The sequence below is a fragment of the Hemicordylus capensis genome, chromosome 15 (assembly GCF_027244095.1).
Source record: "Hemicordylus capensis ecotype Gifberg chromosome 15, rHemCap1.1.pri, whole genome shotgun sequence".
NCBI lineage: Eukaryota > Metazoa > Chordata > Lepidosauria > Squamata > Cordylidae > Hemicordylus > Hemicordylus capensis.
The window spans coordinates 14,433,203-14,455,451 of record NC_069671.1 but is presented as its reverse complement, the minus strand read 5'-3'; the positions used below and the strand labels follow the sequence as shown (position 1 = coordinate 14,455,451).

At 47.3% G+C, this 22,249-nt stretch overlaps 1 protein-coding gene across 18 annotated transcripts in view; it reads left to right on the top strand.

The window, feature by feature from the left end:
• Positions 1-22,249, top strand: part of PITPNM2 (phosphatidylinositol transfer protein membrane associated 2) — a 158,532-nt gene that overhangs the window by 129,771 nt on the left and 6,512 nt on the right. For 12 of the 18 annotated variants that reach the window (XM_053280125.1, XM_053280111.1, XM_053280113.1 and 9 more), the window contains 11 exons: positions 3,750-3,925; positions 4,929-5,099; positions 5,866-6,015; positions 9,414-9,578; positions 15,339-15,487; positions 16,703-16,819; positions 17,666-17,782; positions 18,514-18,662; positions 19,228-19,377; positions 19,988-20,171; positions 21,037-21,165. In XM_053280125.1, coding sequence (XP_053136100.1) covers positions 3,750-3,925; positions 4,929-5,099; positions 5,866-6,015; positions 9,414-9,578; positions 15,339-15,487; positions 16,703-16,819; positions 17,666-17,782; positions 18,514-18,662; positions 19,228-19,377; positions 19,988-20,171; positions 21,037-21,165 — 1,657 coding nt within the window. Of the gene's footprint in view, positions 1-3,749; positions 3,926-4,928; positions 5,100-5,865; positions 6,016-9,413; positions 9,579-12,382; positions 12,593-15,338; positions 15,488-16,702; positions 16,820-17,665; positions 17,783-18,513; positions 18,663-19,227; positions 19,378-19,987; positions 20,172-21,036; positions 21,166-21,425; positions 21,648-22,249 lie in introns of all 18 variants that reach the window. The other 6 variants (XR_008312524.1, XM_053280129.1, XM_053280124.1 and 3 more) reach the window with 6 other exon arrangements.

The window sequence follows — 22,249 nt, the reverse complement described above, 5'->3', positions numbered from 1 at the left end:
TTGTTTTGTTTTGTTTTGAACTAACGTTTTTATCTTTGTTTTTATCTGGTTGTGAACCGCCCAGAGATATAAGTTTTGGGCGGTATAAAAATATGTTAAAGTAAAATAAAAATAAATATCAGTTTTGGAGGGTGCCCCTCCCACAAAGCCACTGCTTCAGTCAGATTTCCTGAGCCTGTTTGAAAATGCCCCCACAGCTGCTGGGAATTTGTATTCCAAACTTGTGCCCATAAAGCACTCCTTTCCAGCCAGGCAGTCGTAGATTTTATTTATCCCACACATATTCTGCAGGGAATACTCTCTTGATAATATTAAAAAGATTTAGTGGATTCTGCCGCCACTTTTTGTATTCATCCCAGCACTAAATAATATTGCAGGCTTGTTGTTTTCGCCCAGCTCCCCTGACCTAGGAGGGATGCAAAAATTAAATCTCTGCCTCTGAGAACTCTCCTAGTTATTAACTACCCTTGCCTCTCTGTAAATCTCACCGACAGGCTACTGGTAATTGGAATTTCCCTTGTGGCTTGCTCTTCTCCCCTCCAGCATGCCACGGCCCTCTGTAGCAGAGCATGCCCTTGGCATTCTTGGCCTCCCCCCACCATCAGGCATGTACCCCACCACCACCACCTGACCTCCTGCTGCTCCTGCTCCCACATTTTTCAAAAGGCAGAAGGGAAGGAAGTGGAAAGAAGCACCGGGGAGGGTAGAGTAGAGACCAGTAGTAGTGTGCACAGAACTGGCACCTGCCAGTTCGAAGGTGTGGGTGGGGGATCTCTTTAAGGATTTTAAGCGTACCTCCTTGCTGCCCCGGTGCCTCCTTAGACCGGAAGTTGTCACTGTGCATGCGCATGTGGCGACGTGTGCACGAGTGAGTGCAACATGCGTGTCGTGATATGCGCATGCACAGCGGCAACTTAAGGTCACTTCCAGTCCGAAGAGGCACTGGGGTGGCCAGGAGATACGCTTCTGCCCTGCTGGACTGTTTTAAAAGGCAGCACCGGTGGGGGAAATGTGGCAGGAGGGGCAAGAGCACCCTCCCCCATCCTTAAAGAGATCCCCACCACCACCTTCAAACCAGCCGAGCTGCCAGACTTTCGAATTGGTTCCGTGCGCATCCCTAGAGGTCAGTGTTTCCTCTAAGGTTTTCTCTAATTGTGCACGCACACACAATTTTTTAAAATGTCCGCTCAGTTAACTTTAGTTCCCGAAGGCCCCACTCTGAATGCATGTGCACACACACTGCCATGAAACTGCCACCCAGAACAGAATTCATTCAGCACATAGATGAAAAAATTAGAGGAAACACTGGCGGAGGCCCGGGAGGAGGAGCAGTGTGGCAGAAGTGGCAGGGCTGGCAGAGGAGGGCATGGGGTTTGTGTGGGGCATGTCACACCAGGCAGGTCATGGAAGCTGTGAAGGTTTCAGAGGGGGGAAGTAGCAGTTGTGGTAGAATAGAAAGAGATCTATGACATCTGGTGGGCCACTGTGTGACACAGGATGCTGGACTAGATGGGCCTTGGGCCCAATTCAGCAGGGCTTCTCTTAAGTTCTTATGTTCTTATTTGAGGCCTGGCTAGTTGGAAATCCTAGGATTAGTGGGGATTTTAAAGTCATTGGCTAGCAGCCTGGCTAAACTTCCTAGAGGAAGTCCTGCTGAAATGTATTAGTCCTCTAGAATAACTCCGGAGTGGTTCTATTGCGAAACTAGCTGCTGTTATCAGCCAGTTGGACTAAACTCACAATGTTCAAGGGGTGGTGCTGAAGCAGTAGTTTTTCAAATGCCGTATCTTCTGCAAACACTTCCCGCTGCACATTCCTTGAGCATCCGCCCTGGGATTCTTGCATGGTGCAGAGGATTCTGGGCCAGGTTGTAGGGTGCGCCTTCAGTTCAAGCCGGGCCCATTTGCCTTCTCCATTGCAGAGATGCCCCAATCATAGACAGCAGTGGTTTTCGGTACTCCTGGCCAGGAGCAGAAGGACCCATCAACCTGGCTACGTCTTGGAGTCTGACCCCTGTACTCCAGCCTGCCTCCCAGAATGCCTGCCTGCTCTCTGGCTCAGTAGAAGCCCCCTCAAGGCATGGGAACTGGGGTGGGGGGTGCTGCTGCGTAAGCCTGAAGTTGCACAATCTCTGTCCTTGGGCCCGACTTGAGGCACTCCTGCAAAACTTTTGTTTGCACTCGACTTGCCCTCCAAACCAGAATGGGAAATCCACTTCAAGCCACAGTTTCTGATTCTGATTGTAGAGTGCAAGAACAAACCACAGTGTTCCTGTTTGGATGGAACTGCAAACTATGCTTAGCTGTGAACAAGGAAATCGGGGATGGGGTATCAGAGTGCTTGAGGGAAGGAAGAAAGGAGGAAGCCCAAGGCTCGCCCATGTGACACCAAAGAATGGTTTGGCATTCCTTGTGTATGGATTGCGTGAGCATAATCGATCAGAGAGTTGTGCAAATCCTTGATTGAAAGTCTTTGCCGTGCGATGCATGGTATAAATGTGTGGATTCATGGATGTCCGTTTTCCCCTGCTTGATGAGAGAGGCTGTGAGCGAAAAAGCAAAACTCCCTTCTGCCGATGGTGATCTTTCTGTTTCTCTTTCCTCTCTTATTTTGTTTTCTCTTTCTTTTCTTAACCCCTTAACACTTGTCCCAACAACTTCTTTGAGGAAGAAATAGGTAAGACTCATTCACAGCTTTCCATACTGTAGAGAAATCTAAAGCGTTTGGGAGACCATATTCTGAGAGAATCTTAAATGATATAGAATAGGTAAAGAAGAGATACTTTGTTGGATCAAGCCGATTGCTTAAAAGCTCTGCAGACTTTCAAAACTGCCTATGATTCTTTCCCAGCCCTGAGTGGGAGGGAATATCAAATTACTGGGGTTGGGGGGTCAAAACTTCTTTTCTCCAAAATATCTATGCTTTAAAATAAAATTGGATACTGTTCAAAGGATTATAAAACTTGGAAGAACTAGCAGGGTTATAAAGAATATTTAGTTTTTGCCTATAGTATGGGACCGAAACAACCCCAGTTCCCCTGTGTTGAAATCAGCAGACAGAGACAATGCTGCTTAATGATGGAGACAAACAGGCTTGCGTTGGCAAGTCTCCCAGCAGTCCATCCCTGCTTCCTTTTCCAGGGGCTGCGGGAAGGGAGGAGCCGCCCCACGCAAGGAGCCTCACTTGGCTTCTGGTGGGCCTACACTGCAAGGTACAGCAGGGCAGAAATGTGATGCCCAACGGCCCAGCATATCCCACAAGAGCATCATTTGCATGTGGCACGAAGAGGGCATGGGAGATTACAACTGTTACCTTCACTCCTATCAAGCTGAAGAACCCTTCTGAGCCTTCTGTGTGCTATTTGCACCAGACATGAAGGTCGCTTGTGCCTTTATCCTCCCAATTTTGAAATGGGAAGATGGGCAGCCTGCCTCCCTCCCTGGAGGGTTGTGGAAATGAGCAAAAGAAACGTTGCTTTCTGTGCTGGACCTCAAGGCTCTTAAAACCAAGGAAATTGTTTTAAGTGCCATTTGAGCATTTAGGCAAGGTGGTAGCAATGCGAGAGGGAGGTGCCTGTTTTGTTTATGTTGCCTGCTGGTACTTTTCCTGACAAAGACTTTTCCTGTGTGTGAAGACTCAAGGACTGCATGCACTATAAACCACACAGCATGGACGGCATTGGTGGTCATCTGTCTAGCCCTTTTGCTTGCTTTCTTACTTGCTTACAACTGGTTTTCTTCTCTTTCCAGTTTACATTCTAGCGTTCTGAGAAACTACCCTGGATCGAGGAGATCCAGTAGCTCCACCGTGCTGGATGGAGGAAACCTTGGGAAGTTTGAATTTGAGATCACAGATTTCTTCCTCTTTGGATCACCTCTGGGGCTGGTCCTCGCATTGCGAAAAACCGTTGTTCCCACTCTTGACGGTAGGTTCTGGTGTGGCACGGAGGGGTGTTTGGGAACACTTTATGCTCCTAAAGGGTTTTGAGGCTTTGTGAACAAAACCTGGAAAGCCTGGAAAAAATAGTTGTGCAACTTTGGAGTAGATACTGGCTGTGACCTGTACTGATTGGCTAGTGCCTGTGACATCAACAAAACACCTCTCCTTAGTTCCTGAACAGTTTTACAATTCTTTAAAATGTTTGTTTGCTTTTAATATGGGGACAGATAAATGGAGAAGTATACACGTGGCCTTTTAAAAAAATACTCAAGCAGGTGGCTCATGTAATGGATTGGGAGGAATAAGACTGATGGCCGATGCAGTGTTTGATTTGGTGGCATGTAGAAAGAGCCAGCGTGGTGTAGTGGTTAGAGTGCTGGACTAGGACTGGGGAGACCCGAGTTCAAATCCCCATTCAGACATGAGACCTGCTGGGTGACTCTGGGCCAGTCACTTCTCTCTCAGCCTAACCTACTTCACAGGGTTGTTGTGAGGAGAAACTTAAGTATGTAGTACACCGCTCTGGGCTCCTTGGAGGAAGAGTGGGATATAAATGTAAATATATAAATAAATAAAAATGTACACTTGCCATGCAAACTGCTAAGGTGGGCTCACATGGCAAGTATAGATTCTGCTATAACTTCCCTTTTATTCATTCTTCACCTTCAAGCACCTGTTAGGTTTAATTTAATAAAATGTAGGTTACACAGTCACATTATAATGATTTAGGACTGTATAATAAACCATTGGACAATGAGGGATGAACCTTGTGTGGCCAGGACTGTTCGGTTAAATACCAGCTTACATAAACATTACTTCTCGGAACATTTCTGTTCAGAAGAGCTGAAACACGCCGGTGGTCTTTGTGCCTTGCTCAGGTATACAGCCCACGATGCAGACAGAATGAGATCGTTGGTGACGCTGGGGTGCAAGGAACTCCTCTCTCAATACCTCTGCTCTCTTTCTTTTCCTCCCTCCTTCCGGTCCAGTTTTCCAGTTGAGACCAGCCTGCCAGCAAGTCTATAACCTGTTCCATCCTGCAGACCCTTCTGCCTCACGCTTGGAGCCTCTTTTGGAGAAGAAGTTTCACATTCTGCCACCCTTCAGCATCCCGCGCTACCAGCGATTCCCTCTCGGGGACGGTAATTCCGCCCTCCTGGGTAAGTCGCAATCCACTGCTAGAGGCCTCATTCCTGCTGAGGTGCTCAGCCTCTCTCCAGGCTGCACCACTTTGGCATTCAGGTGGGGCAGTCAGGATTGAACACTCCTCCATACACAATCCCCCAAACCCCTCTCACATAGTAAACTCGTATGTCAGGGAGATGGTTGGACTAAATGTTTTAACGTAGTTATTTTGGGGGGGGAACTGTAATGAGGCAGCTCTCAGGACTTTATACAGTTTAAAATAACAGAAACATAAAAGAATGTAACACAAAGCAGTAGCCAGCGTGGTGTAGTGGTTAGATTGCTGGACTAGGACCGGGGAGACCCGAGTTCAGATCCCCATTCAGCCATGAGACTTGCTGGGTGACTCTGGGCCAGTCGCTTCTCTCTCAGCCTAACCTACTTCACAGGGTTGTTGGGAGGAGAAACTGAAGTATGTAGTACACCGCTCTGGGCTGATGTGGGAGGTGAAGACAGAGCTACCTTCCCTTTTTGGTGGGGAGGGAGGTGGTTCAGCTCCCCCTTCTCATACGCCATTCTCCACTTTAAACCTCCTGCACACACACACCCAGTTCATGCCTACAACACACACCCTGATTGATCACGTCCTGTTAGACACTTTGCTTCCTGTTCTGTGTATGAATCCCTTGGCGGAGGGTCTTGAGGCCTTGTTAGTATCAGCTGTGAGTCCGTTTACAATTTCTGTGGCCACCTGTCTGTTGTTTTTCGCCCCATTTGTTTTCTTCCTGCTTCTGCTTCCAGTTGAAACAGTCCAGAGCAACCCTCTCCTCCTCGTAGAAAGCAGCCCTCTAGTTGCTCTCCAGAACCAGGACAGCTTCGTGGAAACCAGTATCCCTGTTCCCATCCTGAATTGGCAAGATGCTTCCAGCAAAAATTTCGGATTTGCTGAGTGTGTGTACTCTGCCCTTCTCCCCCCACCTCCCGCTCTGTAACTGTCTAATGTCATGGACCCAGGGTTGTGGGTGACGATGCTGGACTGTGCTTGTGGTTGCACCTTGGCTCCTGAAAGCTTTTTGAAGACCGCTTCACTGGCTCCCTTTCTGATCTGGGACAAGCCATCGAGGCAAAAACCTTCCTTTCCCTCCCGCCTACCCATGTCATGTGCACTTGATTCTGCAGGAATATAAATCCAAGTTCTGTGTCAGGTGGTGCCAGCTAAGCTGAGAATGTTAACTCTCCAGACTTCACAGTATTAGCGGCTCAGAGAGCAGAGAGAAATCTCTTTCTCTGGCACTGCAGGCTTGAAAATGATTCAGCTAAATGCCGAGTCACTGGGTTTTGGGTTGGGGTGGTTTTTTTTAATCCCCATTCCCTTGATAGCACCACGCAACCTCACTTGATTCTCATTTTACGTAGCCACTGGTTGGTGGCCGGCCACTCATTTTTTCCCCTCCCAGATAGGAAATGGCTCGTCATGTGCCAGGGATTTTGCACCCAGCCATACATCTTCGCAACTGGACTCAGCAGCAATAGGCAAAATGGGGGCCTCTGTCAGTGTGGAACGCTTTGGGTGGCCGTTTGGCTGAACATGGCTGGATCTGGGCAAGAGAAGGAAATTGCTGTTTTCTCTCTCTCCAAGCTTTTCTCTACAACTAGGAGGACTAGGACCCTTACAGGGTCATGGACATGTTTATAGTTGGCAAGGGTAACAGACCCATGGTGGCTGTGGTTTGTAAACGTTCCCCTCAAAATATTACTAGATTCTCAAAGTGCTTGGAAAGAAGTGTCTGCATTCCATGAAGCCCAGTCCAAGCCTCCAGAGGTCTGTCTGTGCACTTCCCAGGGTCAAGGCAGATGTTGCTTTTGCAGAACTCTGCACAAGTGCCCCTGGATCTTCACTGCTCCTTTTGGAGACCTTATCCAAATATACTTAATATTCTGTTTAGACACCTCTTCTAAGATTCATGGTTCACACAGAAAAGCTTTCAGGATCCAGGTTCTTCTAATTTCTGCTTGCTAAATCAGGTTGCCTTTCTTTCTTTCTTTCTTTCTCTTTCTTTTTTCTTTCTTTCTTTCTTTCTTTCTTTCTTTCTTTCTTTCTTTCTTTCTTTCTTTCTGGCGGCTGCTGTTCTGCATGGCTGTGTTTGTTGACCAGTTTTGTGTAGGAAAGACACAACAAGGCCTGCCTTCTGACAGTAACCAGAAGGTACCCTTTTCCTCCAACTCCTGCTCCTTTGCTGTGCTGCCAGCCCGGCCACCAAATCCCCATTGATCGAGACATTGCTCTTGCCCCAGACCACCTCCAGCTTTTATCACAACTTCGCTCTGAAATTCCTCTCTTGCCGAAGAAGTTCACAGTGTGAACAAGGCCTCGCTCGGCAGCATGCCGTGGTGGAGGCAGCTGTGCTGCAGCTCAGCAACACGCTGTGGCTGTGGAAACCTGGCAGATCAAAGCAAGAGGCAGATAAGAACACGGAATGCCAGGGGAGAAGAGGCTAAGGGCACGGTTGGGACCAGAATCCAGCTAAGTCAGGAACTGTAGCAGTTCACAGGACATTGAACCGGGCCTCCTTTCCCCACTTCCAATCAATAAATTCTCCCTTTGCAACTAGAGTGACATAGGAAGTTGCTTTCTACTGAATCAGACCGTTGGTCCATCTAGCTCAGTACTGCTGAATCAGACTGGCAGCAGCTTCTCCAAGGCTATAGGCAGAGGTTTCTCTCAGCCCTGTCTTGGAGTTGCTGCCAGGGAGGGAATTTGGAACCTTCTGCATGCAAGCAGGCAGGTGCTCTTCCCAGAGTGGCTCCATCCCCTGAGGGGAATATCTTACAGTGCTCACACACATATAGTCTCACACTCACTCACTTACTCTCTCTCTCTCTCTCACACTCTCTCTCTCTCTCACTCGCTCTCTCTCTCACTCGCTGTCTCTATCTCTATCTCACTCACTCGCTGTCTCTCTCTCTCTCTCTCTCACTCACTCAGTCTCTCATACATACACTCTCTCACACTCACTCTCTCTCTCTCACACTCACTCTCTCTCTCTCACACACTCTCTCTCTCTCTCACACTCACTCTCTCACACACACACTCTCTCACACACACTCACTCTCTCTCTCTCACACACACACACACACACACACACACACACACACACACCACACCCCAGTTACTATAGTCACTGGGTGTGGGGCTTGCTAGAAGCAAGAATAAAAAAATAAAATTCCAAGCAGCACCCAATTAAAAGTACTGGTGCTGCTGGTACAATTTTTTAAAAGCGGGATGGTTGCGGGGGTGGGGGAATAAAGCAGTTGGCAGGCACAGCAATTAGAACGTTAAATCACCTCCGATTTTCAGCGGATCGATTTTCTAGCTAATCAATCAGCACACCCCTAGTCTCTCTCTTTTATTGTTCTCTGCCTTGTGTACCACACCTCTCGAATTTCAGTTTGCAGACTGGTTATTCCTAGGGGGAGAGGCATGCCTTGCTGGGCAGCAGCAAGCACACCGAATGAGTCTCCTGCACCCATTTCCCCTGGCTAGACACTGCGCCGATGTTTTTTAGAACTTTCTACACCTAGAGACTCTTCCACACCAGCTTATCTACAACCACTGATTTTAGCTTGCACAACTATGTTCTGTTGCATTCAGAGGATTCTGCGATCTGTCCTTGGTTCCCCTTGCAGTCCACTTGGGGGACTGGCCATGTGCTGTGGGCCTTCGCTCTGTCAGTGAAGAATGTAGCCCAGAATATACCCCGAACTCTTCTGCAGCTGCTCTCTGCGAGGAAAGGTCCACTGAGACAAACAAGCTCTCTTTCTGTTACGCTCACCTGCGATTCTCACTGAAGAGACCCTGAAAAGGTCCTGAGAGAAAGCAGAGTTTCCCAAAATAAGAGCCTGATTAGAGAGGAGCCACTCTTCTGTGTCCTAGTATTATGTTCATCTATGCAGCACTCAGAGAAGGGGTCTTCTGACCTTTCTGTCTTTGTCTGACTTACATATTTATTTTAGTTATTATTTGGGAAATGGCTACGTGGTTGCCGATTCTCCCCCCCACCACTCTGTGTGTGTATGTGCGCGTGTGCTTGCGCTGGTGTTTAATTGATTTTTCCAATCTCGGTATTCTCGATTTATTTTTCTGAGCTCAGTTTGAAGTGCTTATTTCTTCCGGTCGGCTTTGAGAGGTTTGGTATGTCGTCTAGCTAGTGGTCTTCAGCATGTGTCTACGCACATTGGTTTGATTTTTCTGTTTTCATTATTTTTTTGTTCTGCTTTTGCATCCTGCTTGTCTTGCAGTGCTCTGTGTCTGGTGTAATATTCTCAATTTCCCTGTTTCGTCTTTGTAGCAGATGTTGTTCAGTCTCATGGTGGCATCTTCATGGAAAACACGTCCCCTTCTGCTCCCATTTCAGCCCCCCAGTTCAGGGGCTTCCGGAGAGCCAGCGAGACAAGCATTGCCAGCCAGGTCTCGGGAATGGCAGACAGTTACACTGCTTCCAACGTAGCCAACAGTAAGTGTTTCTCCCCCTCCAGAACCAGCCCTTCCCATTAATTCTCCAAGCAGATCAGCCGTACCGCTTCTTTGGGGTTGTTCTCTCCGACAAGATTCAGAGGGACGGCGTCTCTGGATGGTTATCCTGAAATTACAATCCCTGCATAAGAGAACAAAGAATTTCAGCAGAAAAATGCGGCTGGGACTCCATTCTGCCTAGAAGCCTTTGAAATGTGTTTTCACCTTGCCCTTGGGTGACTGCTAAGAAATTGGATCTGTTCCATACTGATGCGCACATTGATACGTTGGAGCTGCCAACTTATTAGAGAAATCTAGTTGATTAAGCGTGCACGTTCTAATCGGGTAATTGATCATTTATACAGATTAATCAGTTGCATTCACATGTGAATAAAGGGATCAGTTTTAAGAAAGCAAGCATCCCTTGCTTTTGGATAATGTAGAATGTATCTCAGCAGGTATAAGCCAAGAAGAGGCATTCCCTTCCCTCTCTCGCATAAGGGAGAATGCCTCTTCCAATATGGCGCCTGCAACCCACAGCTTTTTCAGTACTTCCATTCAAAAGAATTTTTTTCAGTGCTCCTCATTGCTCAAGATAGTCTATGCTGGTCCTCTAGCAGTCTGCAACCAGAGCACATGTGCTCGTTCCTTGGATGCAAAGGATGCCAGAGTAGAAAACCTACTTGCAGCATGCAGTTACAATGTGTAGTAAACATCTCACTGCTGACATCTTGCATTGGACCAACTGGTATTCCTAGGAGGGTGGGGACAAAAAAAAAAAAAGCTAACATATCATCTCTGCGAAGAGCAACATTGCCTACTGATGAAAATGTGAGGCCTGTTGTAGCGCAGTAGTGAAGAGTGTGAGTTGCTCAGTCCCTGGTTCAACTCTTACCTTAGCCAGAAATTCGCGAAGGGATTCGGCAAGCCGCTACCTTTCAGCCTCCACTACCGATCTATAGTACGGAAATAATGATACTGGCTTCCCTTTCCAGGTTGTTGTAAGGAAGACCGAGCTAATGTGTGTGATGCACTTTGCACATTTTGAAGTGGAGGGAAAGGAAGGAAGGGGAGATTTCAGGCTTATGGAATCTACTTGGGTTTCCCCCAGAACCCCTGGGGTGCACAAACTGGAGCTAGGTGCAAAATAGCAGCTTGGACCAGACTTAGAATGAAGGTGCCTTTGAACATTATTATGCTACTGATGAATTCCTGATGCTCAGCCCAAGAACTAGTTTCCAGTGCCAGAACTGATCTTATAGTTGTTCCCCACAACATCCGTTCCTCTTCTTAGTAGCATAGGAACCTAGGAAGCTGCCATATACCAAGTCAGACCATTGGTCCATCGAACTAAGCATTGTCTACACAGACTGGCTATGAAGGTTGCAGGCAGGAGTCTCTCTCAGCCCTATCTTGGAGATGCCAGGGAGGGCACTTGGGACCTTCTGCATGCAAGTGCTCTTCCCAGTGTGGCTTCATCCCCTAAGGGGAATATCTTACAGTGCTCACACATGTAGTCTCCCATTCATTTGCAACCAGGACAGACCCTGCTTAGCAAAGGGGACAATTCATGCTTGCTACCACAAGACCAGCTCTCCTCCCACATTGGCCCTCTTATTAGAAGGTGTGGGGGAGAAAAGTCCTTTTGTCCTTGCTGTTGGGCATCAGAAACCCTTGGAAATCTACTGCAGATCGCCTGGAGATCTACCCATAACCTACCTTGGGTCAACCCCTGCTCTAATGAGTTATGTTGAAAGAGAGCGGGTCAGGACGATTGAAATCAATGGGACTTGAGTGAGCAGTGTTGTCATGTACTTGTCATGACCTCAGCTCAGGATAGAGCATTAGATTATATGACCTTTGAAGTTAATTAGCACGTTAATAAGTTGCTTGTACTGTCAGCAGTCCCTCCCTTCCACATTACAGGCATGGGACCTTGCAATCTTATCAGAAGTGCTATAAAATACATAGTAGGATTATACGATAAAGTTATCTCCACCAGACATCCCGTCTTGAATACAAGCTGCATGGAAACAGAGGTGTGTGGTGCATGCCAGCCTGGAAAACTCCCAGGTGCCTTAAGGTCTGGTGGTGGCTCCTAAAATCTTTGGCCAAGTTCTGGTTTTGATCAATCTACTTAAAAAGTGGATTTCAGGAGCGGGTGCAGATGTCAATGATAGAGGACATGCCTTGTATGGGCAGTCCAAGAGCAGCTCAGTTTACTTCTGAGTGGTGAGTTGTTCAGAATCAGATTGAGTCAGCTGCCTTATAGGACCAGGTGGAATCCTATTGGTCCTTGAGTCACCTGACCTCTGCTGAGCTGGTAACCGCAATACCACTCTTTGGCCATCCACAGTGGTGGTGGTGCTGCTGTACAGCAGGTCCCTCTTGGCAAGCTGGATGGCAGGTGCCATCTTCCATTCTTCTTGAGTCTTCCATTCAAGACCCTTGGCATATTACAGAAGGAAGCAGTTTCCTCCCTGCCTGTGCTCCCTTTCAGTGATCACTGGTTTTTCTTCATTTACATTTTAATGTAAACCGCCCTGAGCCATTTTGGAAGGGCGGCATAGAAATTGAATAAATAAACAATAAAATTTACTCTTTGCTCTGCAAAAGAGTTCCAGGCATAGCACAATAAGTCCCATGTACAAAAGAACTAGTTGAGTCTCAAACAACTATTGTATTTCCTTCATAGGCCCCTTAACATTATTGGAGGAGAAAAATGAACTTTTGTTTTGCATGACTGTGTATGTATTAACAATGGTGTGTTTATTTTTGTGTGTGTGTCTTAAATGTTCTTTTTAGAAAACAAAAGCCCTCTCGCCCATTGCAGGGGGTTTAGCCTCCTAGCCCAGCTTGCTCTCCCGCACAAATCCCCCACCCAGTCCTCACCCAAAAGACATAGGGCACCTAAACCTGAAAAATCCCTGAATCCCTTTGGAGAAAGGTTTGGGAGCTCTTCCCATCAGGAAGTGGATTTCATTCTGCAGATCCCAGACCTGGACATCGCGAAAGGTATTCTGGAGAGAGACGGGTGGACAAGAAGCAGCACCTCACTAACCTCCTCTGTCTCCAGAACCAATCGGTCTGCTTTCACTGGGGCACTTCGCAGTTTTGGCATACCATTTAACACCTCCTGTTCTCACTCTGCTTTGAAAGTTAACCCCCTCATGCCACTAACAACCCATGCAGTTGTAGAGCCACCCTTAGCAATCCGTTTCCATGGCGCTTGCAACACTGCCGTCCTATCTCCTAAAGAGCGGGGGCTTAATCTTGATTGGCCCTGTTCAGATGATCCCAAAATTAGCTGTGGGCAGGTGAGTCTGAACAAAGGAAATGTGGAACGTCTGCATATACGGGATGACTTGGCAGGAGCAATAATAGTCAGTGTGTTCTGCTCTGTATTTGAGAACTCTGTGAATAAATGGCCCTCTCCAGCCAAAGGAAAGGAAAGCCGCAACTCTGCCAGTGTTTCGGTTTTCGTGCTGGCCAGGTATGACCGAGAACCCATCAAAATGTGGTCCTGCCAAGGATGCTATCCGCTTTGTTCATGATAATCTTGAGCCAGCATGAGCCTTTGTTATGAAAACTGTACAGAGAAAAGACAAGCCTGGAAAATCAAAGGCCGGTTTGTGACCTGAATGGGAATTCTCTGAACATGCCAATGTCCTCCCCTGAACATGCCTCTTCCTCCCCTTTGAGTCTGCGTTTAAGGGTCAAACTGCACATTATGTTAAGCGCCAATGTAAACTTTCTTTCCTTGGAAAATAGCAGCTGTGGGAAGCGGGGAGCACATGATTGATATTGGGACCGAGATGGGGGGATAGGGTTAAAACCCCATTCCTTGCCCTTTTCTGCCACCATGGTTCCAGTCTGCAGGGGACAGTCCAGCTGCCATTTAGTCAAAAGAAACAAACGTGTCTGTCTTGAGCATTTGCTTAACATAACGTGGTTTGGCCCTAAATCACAAAGCAAGAGGCAAACGGAGGGTGTGGAGGAAGGAACACACACACACACCCCGCGTGCTACAGCAAGGCACTTTCTTCTTGCTTTTGAGGCTTGCATTTCTTCTTCCTTTTGAGGCTTGCATTTTTGAGGCTTGCATCTCTGTCAGTGATTTGGCAAGTAGTTTGTGTGTTTTGAAAACGAGACTCCCAGGAACGGTAAGCATGTGAGGCAGAAGCCTCAGAGCTGGTTTTCTCCATAGCTAGAACATTCCACGGGATTCCCAACCTTGGGTCCTCAAATGTGGTTGGACTACAACTCTCGTCATCTGGCCATTGTGGCTGATAAATTGTAGTCCAACATAATCTGGAGACCTGAGATTGGGAACCTGTGAATGACAGTCAAGAGGGTTGAACTGACAAGCTGGGATCACAGGATACGCAAGACGCTGGAGCAGGATTTGGTCCGCCGGGGTGATCGGTTTTTGTGTCTTTGGTGTCCAGCTGAATAGATGGGCTTGCTCCTGCCTCCGTTTGTCCTGGAGGCTGAAATGTGGACCCATCACTGGAAGTGCATTAAATGGAGAGTCTTTTTCTTTCAGGCTTTTTTTTGCAATCTCTGAGACTTACCCACAATGCCCCCTATTTCATTTCATTGTGAGAGTACTTGGGGCACATGTGCACTAGAAATCTCTATCCATTTAACTGCCATGGCTTCTCTGAAATAATCCTGGGAACTGCAGTTTGTCGAAGGGGCTGATAATTCTGTGTTGGACATCTCCAGTCTCCTTCAAAGAGAGAGGAGAAGGCACACTTGCACCCTTCAGGCATTGTGAAACTTTTCCAGCCATGGAGCTCTCATTTCAGAAGGCGAAAAGGAGGCCACTGCTTTTGAATAGGTCCCACAAGCCTTTAATAGGCCAGAGAATGAATTTACATGTGCATAGTTCCCTCCTGCAGGCCAAGTCTTGGTTTGGTGTGTTTCTCCGCAGTGTGTTTGATTTTGATCATCTTGAGGATTTTTCAGAAACCTGTGGGTGGGCCTACCTGCACAGTGATTACTGAGCCCTCTGACAGAGTACCATTAAAAAGCATCCTCCAGTCTCCGACTCCTGATGGGTGGAAAAAGAAAGGGCAACCCGCTGTAGGTTTTGTGCCTGCCAATTAGATGGTTCCCATCTCGTCCAAATCTCTTCTCATCATTTTAAAAAAGGCACAGGAGATTCATTGCTTTTGGGAATCCAAAAGAAACTTGCTAGGCAGGCAGGAAGAAAAGGGGGTCACTTAATATTCTCATCCTGGGTACCAAATCACCCAGCTGTCAATCTGATGTGCCTTTGTGCATTCTTGATTTACAGAGTACTAATATCTGTCCTGCAACTGTGTTGCTGGCTTGGTTTAAAAAAGGACCGGCCGTGCTGTCTGCTTCATGTTTTTCTTGGTTGACTGATAGTTTTGCACACCATTAAACCTGGTTGCAAAACACCGAAGGAATATCTACACTATAGACTGGTTTATGAGTTTTCCTCTCACAGAAACGTAAAGACCTGTCGTTCTGTGAGGACTCACAGCCTCTTAATAAAGGATTTGGGGCAAACAACAGTTCCCAAGGCTCTTTTGGGGAGGCCATGGCAGTTAGGGTGGAATGAAACTTCTATAGATTGTAATTTTTTTGTGCCCAGAAAAAGTGAGTTTTGGGACACTTAGTTGGATCTGGAGTCTGAAATGAAGAGTCTCATTTCATGTTATTGTACTTTCCTTTCCTAAAAAAAAACACATACCAAAATGTTGTGGCTTTCTCGTCCGTTTCTCCTCAGTCGCTGCGAAATGGTGGGGGACCAAAAGGATCGATTATGCGCTCTACTGCCCGGATGCATTGACTGCCTTCCCCACGGTAGCCTTACCGCACCTTTTCCACGCAAGCTACTGGGAATCCACAGATGTGGTCTCTTTCCTGCTCAGGCAGGTCAGTCCCCATGTGGCTTGCAGGCCTCCAGCAGGTGGCTTGAAGCAAACCTAGCCTTACGCTGGCATTCAGTTGCAGAGGGAATTCCTGGTTTTAAGGGGAAATGAGACGCAACTCTCCCTTTGCTGCTTGTGAGCTTTGAGGGTTTGCAAACGAAACTTTTTCCGGAGCAAAGCCACAAGGAGCATGAATGGCCATCGTTTTAAACAAATGTAGCTTATGATGTCTTTTGCAAAAAGTTGAAATGGGGAAAACGGGGCGGGGTGAGGAAAACGATGAGGTCATTGACGGATTAATGGTGTGTGTGGGGAGTGCTTCCAGTGATAGGATGCAACAGCCGGCTTCCAGCATCCTTGATTGATTGATTGTTGAATTTCTATACCGCCTTTCATTAAAAACAACCCCAAGGCGGTTTACAAAAGTTAAAAACATACAATAAAAATGACAATTAAAATATTAAGCTAAAAATATAAAACAAATCTAATTTTAAAACTATAAAATACAAGCATAAAAACACATAGACACAAGAAACACATAGAAGCAGCATAGAAACAGTCATGTATTGTAAAAGCCTGGGTAAAAAGCCAAGATTTAAGAAGCTTTCTAAAAACTGTGATGGAGTCTGAATCCTTGGAATCCTTGTCTTTATAGATTCTGCAAAAAAACATTAAAAGTCGAGCATGCAGTTTAAACATCTGTAAAAGCACCTAGTTTGCATAATTTATGCCAATCGCAGAATGTTTTCCTTGATGTGGAAGGATCTGGCAAGTTTTGAGTGGGTTTTCCTTAACTCTCACCATCCTCAATGCGACAGAGACAGATCATGTGAACAAGAAAGACGGCCAGCCTGTGGAATACATCCAAAATGCAGTGCGAGCGGGGAGCTGGAGCTGGTTTCAGTTAAATTGGGGAACCTGCTGGGATCTTAGACTTCCCAGGTTGTGTCTTGTGCTGCAGAGCTAAGTCAGAACTCCATGGGCCTCCATGGAGAGGGAATAATGATACCTTCTGGAGGAAACGCTGCATGCTGTGAAGCCGGCACAGCCAGAACAGGTAGAGGAAGGGTTGGAATTGATAGAAACGGCTGACAGAATGAAGAGCTGTGCTGTGGCAAGAAATGCCTATTCTTGGAGCCCACAAATCCAAACAGGCTTTGCAGAATGGATGGAGATTCACTTGCTGTAGAAATCGCCAACCAGGCTGTTCTTCCCACAGGTTATGAGGCACGAGAACTCGAGTATTCTGGAGCTAGATGGGAAGGAGGTCTCCGTCTTTACACCTTCCAAGCCCAGGGAGAAGTGGCTACGTAAGAGGACCCACGTTAAGCTAAGGGTAATGACAGCATCTGTTTTATTAAATATCTGGCTTTCCATCTAACCAAACAAAAACATTCATACATACATACATAGCGAAAATATCACAAAATTGACATTGTAGTTATGAGATATCCATCAGGTTTGGAACCAGTAAACAGAAGCCAGAATCCACAACCCTGCTGAGGAGACAGAACATTCAATGTCTGCTTTTCCTGTCTGCTTCTCACATAGCAGTGGGGAAAAGGAGGGCTTGGTTCACCAGCGTGCTTATTGGAACACTTGGATTCTAGTGCTCTTTTTCAAATATGTGGGGGATTCTTGTTGGGGGTGGTACTCCAAGACAGCCAAGAAGAAGAGAGCACTGTACTTGAAAAGAGCCTGGTCTGTGAGTCAAACTAGAGTTGACCTTGAAGTTCCATGATTGGAACGTCCAATGACCTTTTTGGAAATCAACTCTGGGGTGTGTGTATGTAAGTGATTTGAATTGGGACTATGACACAGGAGGTCTAACTCTTCCCCCACACCATGTAGTGGCCCCAATCCAAACCCTGACCCCACCCCACCCCCGCAAAGCTGCTGTTAACTTTAGAGGGGGGAACCTTATGAAATGTTCCCTCTTGGGCTAATAGCAACTGGGCAGGCTGTCATCCCCATGTTCCACACGTTGGGTTGTATCCCACCCTTCTTTCCTGGCTGCTTTTTGGAAAAGACATTGGGAGTTCCAGTCACGGAATTCCTGTTTGACTTCAGTGTGTCAGTGAATCTTACTGAGCCGAGATGCAGCTCGCTACAGTTTCCTTGAGGCTAGTAGGCAATTGTCCTGACTTCCAGAAAAGTCAAATTTATTTTTCTTCTTCTGCAGAATGTCACAGCCAATCACCGGATAAACGATGCCATTGTCAATGAGGACGGTCCCCAGATGTTAGCTGGGAGGTTTATGTATGGCCCATTAGACATGGTCACACTCACAGGAGAAAAGGTGCATTTTGCTATGGGATCTCATCTGAATCCATTCATGTTTTCCCCAGCCCTGGCTTCTTCGGATGGTGGGGTGGAACCTAGAGGGGTGAGTAGATGTGGGAGTCAGAGTTTCCCTTCCATGAGGGAGAAGATCAACATCTCCTTTGATGCCCAAGAGGTGACAGTGAAGTGTCCTGAAGAGCTGAAACTTAAGTTCCCAAACCAGTTGGGACTGGAAGGTGTGGACTACCTCTCTGTAGAGGGTGGTTTTGAGGTCCACTCCCTCAAGTTCAAATAACTGCATGCAAAAGATATGCTCTGCCCCTGAGCTACAGTTCCTTCCCAAGGGGCCTCGGGGCATATGATAGAGCCGCCTTGCTGAAGCTAAGCAGGTCTTGGTGTGGTCAGAGCCTGGATGGGAGACCCATGTTTGCCACCTTGTGGGGTGAGGCCATAGCTCACTGGTAGAGAATCTATCAGGTTCAGTTCCCGGCATCTCCAGGTGGGACTGGGAAAGACTTCTGCCTGAACCCCTGGAGAGCTGCTCCCATTCAGTGCAGACAGTACTGAGTTTGATGGACTCATGATCTGAATCAGCTCCCTATGTTTCTAAGAGCTCAGGCTGACACAGGATATGTGTGTCTTAAAACTTTGACATCTGAACCCCTTCTGCTAGACTGTTATTGACTACGTATGTCAGTGATCCAATCTTCTTGTGACTTCTTTCTCTGAACCTTCTCTGTGCCACAGGTGGACATTCACATCATGACACAGCCTCCGTCTGGAGAGTGGGTTTACTTTGACACGGAGGTCAGCAACAGCAGTGGCAGGATCTCCTACTCGATCCCCGAGAACAGGCGGCTGGGAATCGGCGTGTATCCCGTCAAAATGGTGGTCAGGTGAGCATCATAGCCGTGTGTTCTGACCTGCACAGCTGCCCTGTAAAATAATTTGAGCTGCAGCTAGAATGGCAGAATGCCAGGGGGTGAGTGGAACTGTCCTTCCCTCCCCCCGGTGGCGGCAGCTAGAGTGAGTGCTGGGCCTGTCCATTCGGCCCAGAGACTCTTACTACCTGCAAGGCGTGCCTGTGCAGTGAACCTGCTTCCTAATGAAATTAGAGTTTCCCCTCCTCTGAATGTTTTTAAAAAGAACCTGAGAACATACCTGGTTTAGCCAGGCTTTCAGTTTTTCGTTTTAAAGCTTCGGGAGTTTTTATTTGTCTTTTTAAATTGTTTTAATTGTGTCAATGTTTTAATGGTTTTTTGCTTGTGAACTGCCCAGGGACCTTTTGGTATGGGGCGGTATAGAAATGTAATAAATAAATAAAATACAAGCTATAATAGCCTCAGCATTTTTGTGTCACAAGAATGAATGAATTCTATAAGCTTGATCTATTGCTTTAGCATTTTTTCCACTTATCAGTTTTTGGCAAATCTAATGCCTCCTTTATGCCCTTTCCTTTAGGGGGGACCACACGTATGCTGACAGCTACATCACTGTTCTGCCCAAGGGGACTGAATTTGTGGTCTTCAGCATTGACGGTTCCTTTGCAGCCAGCGTTTCCATCATGGGCAGTGACCCCAAAGTGAGAGCTGGAGCAGTCGATGTAGTAAGGTACGAAGGTGGTGGACGTGTTTGCATCTGCACTTGTGCCCTAAGCCAGGGGTTCTCAACATGTGGTCCTCCAGAAGTTGCTAGACTACAACTCCCATCATCCCCAGCCACAATATACTGAAGCTGGGGGAGATGGGAGCTATAGTTTAGCAATAGTCTGGAGTACCACACATTGGGAAACCCTGCCATAAGCGGACAGTATAACATAATAAGCCGAATTATAACCATCTCTGCTTTCACTTTCTTAAAGCAAGTTCTGGTTCCCCAGGTTTCAAAGAACCTGAAGCCATGTTGTGAAAAATGTTGAAAACAGAAACAGAGGGGTGTATGTGTGTGTGGCACGGTGGGGACAGGGGGCATCCTTGGTTTGGGAGGTGTCATTTATTCACAACACAGCCCTAGTTCTTCATCCCTAATCTGCGTTTCTCGGCTCCTATTGACATGCATCTCCCCACTCATTTTTCTGTGGGTCCCAACACATCTGTCCAGGTCCTTTCCTTTCCAGGCTATGCTATTTACAAGGAGGGTGTGCGGCAGCAAGTCCCAGGGGCCAAAGAGCCACCATGCTCTGTGCTTTCCTCCTTTCATGTTTGCCTTTTCTCCTTGTCAGGCACTGGCAAGACCTCGGCTACCTCATCATCTACGTCACCGGCCGGCCCGACATGCAGAAGCAACGAGTGGTGGCCTGGTTAGCCCAGCACAACTTCCCCCACGGGATTGTCTCTTTCTGCGATGGGCTGGTACACGACCCACTCCGGCACAAGGCCAACTTCCTGAAGTCCCTCCTCACAGACGTAAGCATCCTCTCACCTGAGGGTGGTACTGATTGGGTTGTTGACACAGAGCCACCCCTGGGGCGTGGCGCTTAACAAAGAATAAGGGGGCAGGTTCCTGCCCCAAGGGGCTCACAGTACGATGAATCTTTATATAGACCACTTTTCAACAGAAGTTCCCAAAGCGGTTTCCCTAGACAGAAACAATCAAATAAATAAATAAAATGGCTCTCTGTCCCCAAAGGGCTCACAATCTAAAAATAGAGGGGAGACAAGAGAGGATGGGGAAGGAGTGGTGGCAAACAGGGAAACAATATGCCATGGTTTCCATTTCACATCCTTGGGGCTTAGTTACAGAGGGACCAGGGGGTCGCTTGAAAGGCTACATGGAATTGTCCCAAATTGTACATGCTTTTGAAAAACAGCAATCTACAAATAAAGATAGGTGCCACTTTCTAGCTACCACGTGAGCCCAGCTTTGCAACTCGCCAAGTCAGAAGCTGATTAAGCTCTCAATCTTATTCTTCCTTTTGTGCTTCAAGCAGGTTGTCTGCCTTAAAATTTTTTTTTAAAAAAACAAACTTGAAAGTGAGAGAGCCAGCGTGATGTAGTGGTGAGAGCGCTGGACCAGGACCGGGGAGACCTGAGTTCAAATCCCCATTCAGCCACAAGACTATGGCTGGGTGACTCTGGGCCAGCCACTTCTCTCTCAGCCTAACCTACTTCACAGGGTTGTTGTCAGGAGAAACCTAAGTATGTAGTACACCACTCTGGGCTCCTTGGAGGAAGAGCAGGATATAAAATTTATCATCATCATCATCATCACTGAGTGTCCATTTTGGTTCCGATTGGCCTTGCTGATTGGCCTTTCCCCTCCTCTCTGTAGCTCCACATGAAGATCCACGCGGCCTACGGCTCCACCAAGGACATCTCGGTCTACACCTCCATCAGCCTGCCCCCTTCTCAGATCTACATTGTGGGGCGGCCCACCAAGAAGTTACAGAATCAGTGTCAGGTAATGCTGCAGGCCTTGGCGTGCTGCTGTTTTGTAAGGTGAAAGGTGGGAGCCCGGGGCAACTCTTGGCCACAGGCGCAAGCCTGCCAAGCCCTGTTGCTGTGCAGCCTCTTTCTCAGGAGGGCTTGGACAATCCACAGAACCCACCCCACTGAGCCGCCTAGATGAGCTCTCTGGAGAGGATGGTGCATTTGGGTGGCTGATGCTGACTGAAGCTATTCCTGGAGTCCTGTTATTTTTCATAATATCGAGCCCTTCAGATCTCCAGGGCTGCTTCCTGATGCCTGGAGGGCAGGCAGTCCTAGGCGTGTGCCGCTCCACCAGACAGCTAGAAGAGAGTGGAGGAACAACTCAGCGGTGGCACTCTTGGGGTGGGTGCCAGGTGCAGGCGGTTCAAAGCCAGCAGCCTCCGCTCTTTCTCTAGCCCTCAGCAGAGCATATCGGTCCCTTGTGAGGCAGAGAGCCAAGCAAAGAGACATCAGGTAGGCTTTATATTAGTAAAAACTGGAGATTGATTTCAGGTGGTGTGACGTTAAGAGTCAGGAGAAAGCAAACTGGGTGGTGTACAATAGTATTAATAATAAAAAAAGTTATTTGTTGGCTGCCATAACAAATTGTTCTCTGTGCAGCTCATGACAACATTAAAAAGCATCTAGTAAAAGTATGTAAAATCCGACAAACAAATCGCAACATACAATACAAAAAATACAATATAAAGCTTTTTTTTTAAATCAGTTTTAAAAATCAGTTTTTAAAAGCTTGAGTGAACAGAAAGGTCTTCGCCTGGCGTCTAAAAGAACAAAGTAATGGCACCAGGCGAACCTCACTGGGGAGGCTATTCCATAAATGGGGTGCCACCACCGAAAAGGCCCTCACTCTGTTTGGCAGGGGCACTTGGAGCAGGGCCTCCGAAGAACATAGGAAGCTGCCATATATTGAGACAGACCATTGGTCCATCTATCGTCTTCACAGACTGGCAGCGGCTTCTCCAAGGTTGCAGGCAGGAATCTCCCTCAGCCCTACCTTGGAGATGCTGCCAGGGAGGGATCTTGGAATCTAGATGCTCTTCCCAGAACGGCTCCTT